The 6,168-nt window shown below is 36.2% G+C and overlaps 1 protein-coding gene across 2 annotated transcripts; it reads right to left on the bottom strand.

The window, feature by feature from the left end:
- Positions 1-612: 612 nt before the first annotated feature.
- LOC106755611 (reticulon-like protein B18) lies at positions 613-4,053 on the bottom strand. Of its 2 annotated transcripts, none has more exons than XM_014637797.2 (8): positions 3,396-4,053; positions 2,477-2,627; positions 2,312-2,386; positions 2,072-2,213; positions 1,900-1,969; positions 1,743-1,808; positions 1,543-1,665; positions 613-1,013 (listed from the first exon to the last, which is right to left on the bottom strand). In XM_014637797.2, exons 1-8 carry the CDS (start codon positions 3,871-3,873, stop codon positions 841-843), a joined length of 1,278 nt encoding a protein of 425 aa, XP_014493283.1. In that variant the 5' UTR covers positions 3,874-4,053; the 3' UTR covers positions 613-840. The 2 variants fall into 2 exon arrangements, with proteins under 2 accessions (XP_014493283.1, XP_014493282.1); XM_014637796.2 differs by having other exon boundaries at positions 2,477-2,630; positions 3,396-4,048.
- Between the last annotated feature and the right edge of the window lie 2,115 nt (positions 4,054-6,168).

Raw genomic sequence — 6,168 nt, 5'->3', positions numbered from 1 at the left:
GACGATGAGAGAAGGAGAAAACGCAAGACCGAAAACGACAGAAACGAGAGAAGGAGAAAACCCAGGACCGAAAACGACAGAAACGAGAGAAGGAGAAAACTCAAGACCAAAAGAGATGGATAGGTGGTGCGAGACAAAACCTAAACGAAATAGAAGATGAGAAGACCCAAAGAGCAAGTGAACGAAAGAGATGATGAGTGAAACAAAAAGAAAGAGAAAGCGTGAAAATGAAGAGCGCGAAATGAAAATTTTGACATCTTCAAACCCTCATGTTCCGATTATGCCCCTACATGAATATCAGAATTTGATTTTTTTTTTCAAAAACCAAGACCAATCAACGAATGCCATGTGACGTTATCACATTAGTGTTAAAAATGAGTGTCAACGTTTCATAATTCAATGTTTAAATATGAAACTTCCCAATGTTGAATAACTCAGCTGCGTGATACATTCATGAGACGTCAGCCAGATTTACTTGCCTATGAATTATTAATGTTAATATTTAATACATTTGTGCACTGACTTGAGTCATTTATTGCAATAAAAGTACATTAATTATTTTTCACTGAATTATTAATGTTAATATTTAATACATTTCTGCACTGACTTGAGTCATTTACTGGAATAAAAGTACATTAATTATTTTTCACCTAGCTACAAAGACATGCCCCGTCTATCGGTGTAGGATACATTCGTGCTAAGTGTAAAAATATGAATGAATAAGTGATTTATTGAACAGGCTGACTAGGACAATTAATGGCTTTCGATTGGCTGATTTTGAAAGCACGTTTTTACTGTTAATTTTAAACTGCAAAGAAATGAGCCATCTGAAGAAAGTTTCTAGCATTGGTGCTTTCGTTCAGCAACCACCAGTGCATGCCGATGTTCCTCTTGCTCAGGCTCTGCCACCACCACCAATGCCTGATGCTGTTCCTTCTCTGCCACTTCATCAGCTTCTACATTTTCCATGATATCTTGCCGGAAATATCTGAGTATTACAAGCAATATAAATGCTGCAAAGAAAATTACATCATAAGAATCAACTCTCAGAACAATGTTGCCATATATGTACATGTCACTTTACATCACCAGACTTGAGACAGAAATAATCTTTTAAGGTCACTTTCCACTAAGTAAATATGGAATTTGGATTCTTTACCGAGTTTTTTTTTTTTTTTTTTTTGTGTTTACTCTTGTGCCTTCAAAATAAACTTATGTACACTGATTTTAATGTCTTAAAATATATTAATTTTTTTAATGTATTAAAAGTAGTATATTTTAAAGGTACCCCCCAGAGTACAACCCAAAAACTTAATAATAGAGAAAGTGGACTTGTAAATATGTAAGGAGAAAAAGTCTGTATTGAGGTAAACAATGTTTTTATATTCCAAGTTAGATGAGATTAGCATTAGGCATTACAATTTTGGAGATTCTTGATGCCTAAATAGTCATCCATCCTTTTGCAAAAGGCAGTGAAATAGTACATGTCAGACAGATCTAATAAGTTAAAATTACTTAAAAAGTAGCTTACTGGAGAGTTACCTGTGCAGATTCGAGTCTTTATTGTCGATAGATTCCAGAAGGTAACAAGCACCGAAGCGAGCACTTTCTTCTTGTGAGTACAAACACTCCATGTGTCCAACAATCGCAATTTCAAGCACTCAACTGCATAGCAAAACCTTAGTGTAAAATACAAATCTGGATCAACCTAAAATGTTGTCAATAAGAAGCTGGAATTATACCTCGCTGGTTTATCTGAGCCGAATAACAAGAATAAAGCTTTGGTACACTGAAGCTGACAAAAAATCCTGCTCATGTATGTATACAGCAAGTTAGTAAGATATGCATTAGTAGAACACAAATATAATAATAAACATGATAATGCGGAACATGTCTCACCAATTGCACAGAGCCTCCACATTGTAATAAGATGACCATACTCCGCTCCAAGTAGAAGGAAAGGAGCTACCTGCAACAAAAGAGTTAAAATACAATCTGATGAAATAAACTAACGCTCAAAAAGAAATTTTGCAAACAATAAGGAAACCAAGATTCTGGTTTAAGAGATTACTCTCAGGGTCATGGACGGTTCTCCTGAAAACAGCTCTCTGGTCTTTGAAATTGCAAAATTTAATGCAGGAAGAATCAATTTTGCAAGATGTAAAATGTCATCTTCTTTCAGCTTGGCAAAACTCCTTTTCTCAATCTGGTTTCTGAACACATTCACACAAATTCCTTAAGTACATCCAAATCCAAAACCACGATTGCTTTAAAAGTAAAACAACATCATGATAAACTAAACTTGTGCTACCTTTGGAAAACTGAGTTTGAGAAGAAGGAAACACCCAACAAGAGAATTGCCAATCGCGATATGGCCGAGAAAATGCTGAAATGGAAAGCACGGGAACGCGTCAGACTCTTCTACTAGAGAGACACACAAAAAGAGAAGAAGCATTCAGAGAGAGAAGCTGCAGACCTAACGTTGATTCCTTTAGTGAAGCAAGAAGACAAGAAACAAAGACACCCGAAACCAAACCAAAGGGTCGATTTCGAAACATCTCTCCACATAATCAAATCAGTGATCAACGCCCCAACACGATCTAGATCACCCCCATTCTCTTCATCAGCTTCTAAACATCAAACCAAAGTAAACGCATCAATGCATTTATACTATGCTTCATGATAACATTAAATGAAATCAAATAAACAAAGCAACAAACAAGAGTTAAACTCAGTTAAATTGTTACACAAATCTAGCAAACCACCAAATTTAGTAACAAAGAATTTAGCTTCGTTTCAAAAATGCAAAAATCTGGTCTCAAAGAATCACAATTAAGTTAAACCCATTCTTCATAAAGAAGATCCAATGACAGAAAAAACATTAATACATATCTCATAAAATTACCCTCCGAATTTACTGAAATAAATTTTAAAAAGATTTAATTAGATTTACAAAACTTATTATAATTAGAATTTACTTTATGAATTACTAGAGCCAGAAATATTTCCTGCCTTATACTGCAATATCTATCTCCACATCCAAAATGTTAAATAACAAAAGATAAAAGGGAATTTAGTTTATGAAACTTAACATTTCCATAATTATTCAATCATAATTATATCAACTACTTTTTTAAGTTGACCTACGATTAGTCTGAAGCGAAAGAAAAATACATAAATTAAACAAATATCTGTGTAAGACATATTTACACATCTAATGAAAGTTGATATTGTTATCTTACTCATTAATAGAATGTGTGACCACAAGGTAGATTTTACTATCAAACATTTGTCAGATTAATCACCTAAATAAGCTAAATAGAATTAATGAGCATTCCTAACTAACATTTATAACCTTAAAACCTAATAATTAAGAACACTGCATTTATTCATACTTAGAGATGAAGTTGAAGGTGGTTGAAAAGGAACCAAGCTAAGCCTCTCCTTCCTGTGTCTCCCGCTGTGCCTCCTCTTCTTCTGTTTCACAGCCTCCTCCACCGGACCTACCTCCTTCTCCTCGCGCCTCCACCGCCTCGAGCTCCTAGGCGACGCCGCCACGTTCTTGCACCGGCGCCGCATTCCTGCGGCCTCCGGCGCCTCATCGTCGAAGCGCGCCTTGGACCTCCGCGAGGAAGAAGGGGAAAGAAGGAGAAGCTCCCTGAGCGGAAGAGAGCTCGTCGGAGATCGGAGGAGAGACAGCGGAGACCGAGACGAAGGATTGGCCGTCGTGGCCGGCGGTGACTGAACGCAATCGATGGAAATTTGAAGAGGCTCGACCGGAACCGAGTTCTCGTCTCTGCGAACCGAACGCGACGATGACTTGGTTCGAGACCGGTGGTGGTGGTGGTGATAAGGGGAAGGAAAACAATCCATGAATGTGAATGTGAATGTGAATTTGAATTTGAATTTGAGAGAAGTGAGTATTGAATGGGTTTAACGAATGAAGTGTAAATGGTAAATGTAGTAGAGTGGTGCTTGGAGCCGTTGGAAAAAGACGGCGTTTATGGCCGTAACGTTTTCGAAAAGTGGCGGTGCGGTTGTAGTGGGGTGGGACCGTTAGGCTCAACGGTTAATGTTAGAAAAGAGCTAAAAGTCAAAAACGTGAGTGTGTTGGTAATGGTAACGTTGAAAAAGTGATGATGAGATCCTCTTGAGAGTGAGTGACTGACTGACTGAGTTTCCTTTATTATTAAATTACAAAAATTGAATGATGCAAATGTTTCAGAGTACTTCTTCTAAGTTCTTACCAATACTTGCTTTAATGCAGCTTTTAAGGCAGATTCAGACAATTAGGTGTGAGAAAAAAAAAAAAAGAAAAAAATCCAACTAAAATTTGTAATATGTGGGAAATAGATTTTTTTTTAATGGATACATACGTGAGTGTTATGTATTATAGTAATATTAATTGTTTCAAATATATGTAATTTTATTTAGATTTAAAATAATTTTTAAGAAGATTAGTTTTTTAAAATTTATAATTAATAGTCTAATTTGTTTATTTTTTTAATTAAATTTAGGTTTAATCATTTTATTTTTTCGTGTGATATCTCAATTTCATCTCTTTTTTTTTCGTTTTCTCAATTGGGTCCTGATATTCAAAAAATTGCAACAATTATGTCCTTTCCGTTAAATTGGGACTAACATAAGTGTGTTTGTGACGTGGAGGTTGGAGTCAATTTCTTATATCCATGTGGCTGACTGAGTTAGGGGCACAAGTAGATAATTGAATTTTTTAAATTGGAAAAAAAGCATAGTTTTAAACAGAAATTGAGATTTTACTTATTCGAATTTGGGATTCACAGTGGAAGAAATTTCTTCTGCTAGGATTCGTCCAAAATGCAATCCATTTCACCATTTTGGATTGGGATAGAGATAGAATTTTATCGCCTAGAGACTCTAATCTCAAACATCACGACTGTCAACCACCACCACGACGCTGCCAACCACCACCCATAACGGTTGCCATCGCCCCCCATCACGAATCCAAAATTTGCGAAAGAACAGAAATCCAATTCACCGTGAAGATGCTGGAGCACTTGTCGTCGAGAAGAAAGCATTGCTTATCACAATTTCAACGCCTCGCCGCCACCACCACACAACACTAAAGCCATCACCTCCCTACGAAAAATCGCAACCAAAGACTGAAAAGAAAAGAAGAATTTTTGCTTTTCCCCGAAGCGAAAATCAGACCCAAGAAGAAATTGGGAAGAAGAGAGTTTTCTGCAAAAACCCCAACCAGAACAAAGCGAAGGAGAAGAGGAAAGGAAAGCTCTCTCCTTACTACACTGCCTGGAATGAGAAAAGAAGAAATCCTTGCTCCACGAAAGTCCCGCGATTCCACCTATAATTGAAGGCGAGAACGCCGCATGAGCCATGCCTCCGTAGCGCCATCGATTCTCATCGCCACAAGTCCATCTTCCTTTGCACGAGAAGAAAGAAACAAAATGAAAGGGAAGGAGAATGGTTCCCCTACAAGCAGACTAAACCGAAAAAAGAAGAAGAAGAAAGGGTATCTCCTATTTCCAACCTGCGACCTCCCTGGAACGGGGGAGGAGAGAAAACTCTCCCTATGGCGCGACATAATGACCCACCCAGGGTCTGTTGTGAAGGATAAGAAAAATCCCCAAATTGATTTGGGGAAAAAAATTGAAATTAGGGTTTCAAATCTAAATTTCAATTTAGGAAAATAGTGAGTGAGAATTACGATTTAAAAATTAACATCTAATAACAATAGAACTGACGTGGAGAAAAAAAGTCAGCCTAGTGTGTTACGTCAACAACATACTAACATCGTTGGACCTAATTTAAAAAATAGAACTCAATTGAAAAATCGAAAAAGAATGGGACGAAATTGAGATTCTCCTTAAAAATAGGGACCTCCGGAATGATTAAACCTTAAATTTATTTATATTAATTTTTATTTGAGTTACAATTCAAAATTAATTTTTTAATTGGGTTTATTTATAAAGATTTTTTTTTTAAATAGTTCCATTCAAAATTAAAAAATAAAAATAGAAAATATTTGTGAATTTTATAAATTTCTGTGAATAAAAATATATTTACATTTTTTTTTCGTAGATATGCGATACATAAGGGAAAGGATAATTGGATGGAATATTTTTATATACAAGCTAAGTACCAACCGTGTTGTACGGTAATCCCCATAAA

Source organism: Vigna radiata, chromosome 2, assembly GCF_000741045.1.
Source record: "Vigna radiata var. radiata cultivar VC1973A chromosome 2, Vradiata_ver6, whole genome shotgun sequence".
Taxonomy (NCBI): domain Eukaryota; kingdom Viridiplantae; phylum Streptophyta; class Magnoliopsida; order Fabales; family Fabaceae; genus Vigna; species Vigna radiata.
Note: the sequence above shows the minus strand (reverse complement) of the source record. Positions and strands in the feature narration are given on the sequence as shown.

Bases quoted from the DNA above. Each gene is read 5' to 3' on its own strand.
- LOC106755611 (XM_014637796.2), bottom strand. From the start codon at position 3,873: ATGGATTGTTTTCCTTCCCCTTATCACCACCACCACCACCGGTCTCGA. The intron at 1,970-2,071 runs GTAATCTCTTAA...CTTTTGTTGCAG, and splicing joins AACCGTCCATGACCCTGAGA to GTAGCTCCTTTCCTTCTACT. The intron at 1,014-1,542 runs GTAACTCTCCAG...TTTTCTTTGCAG, and splicing joins AAAGACTCGAATCTGCACAG to CATTTATATTGCTTGTAATA.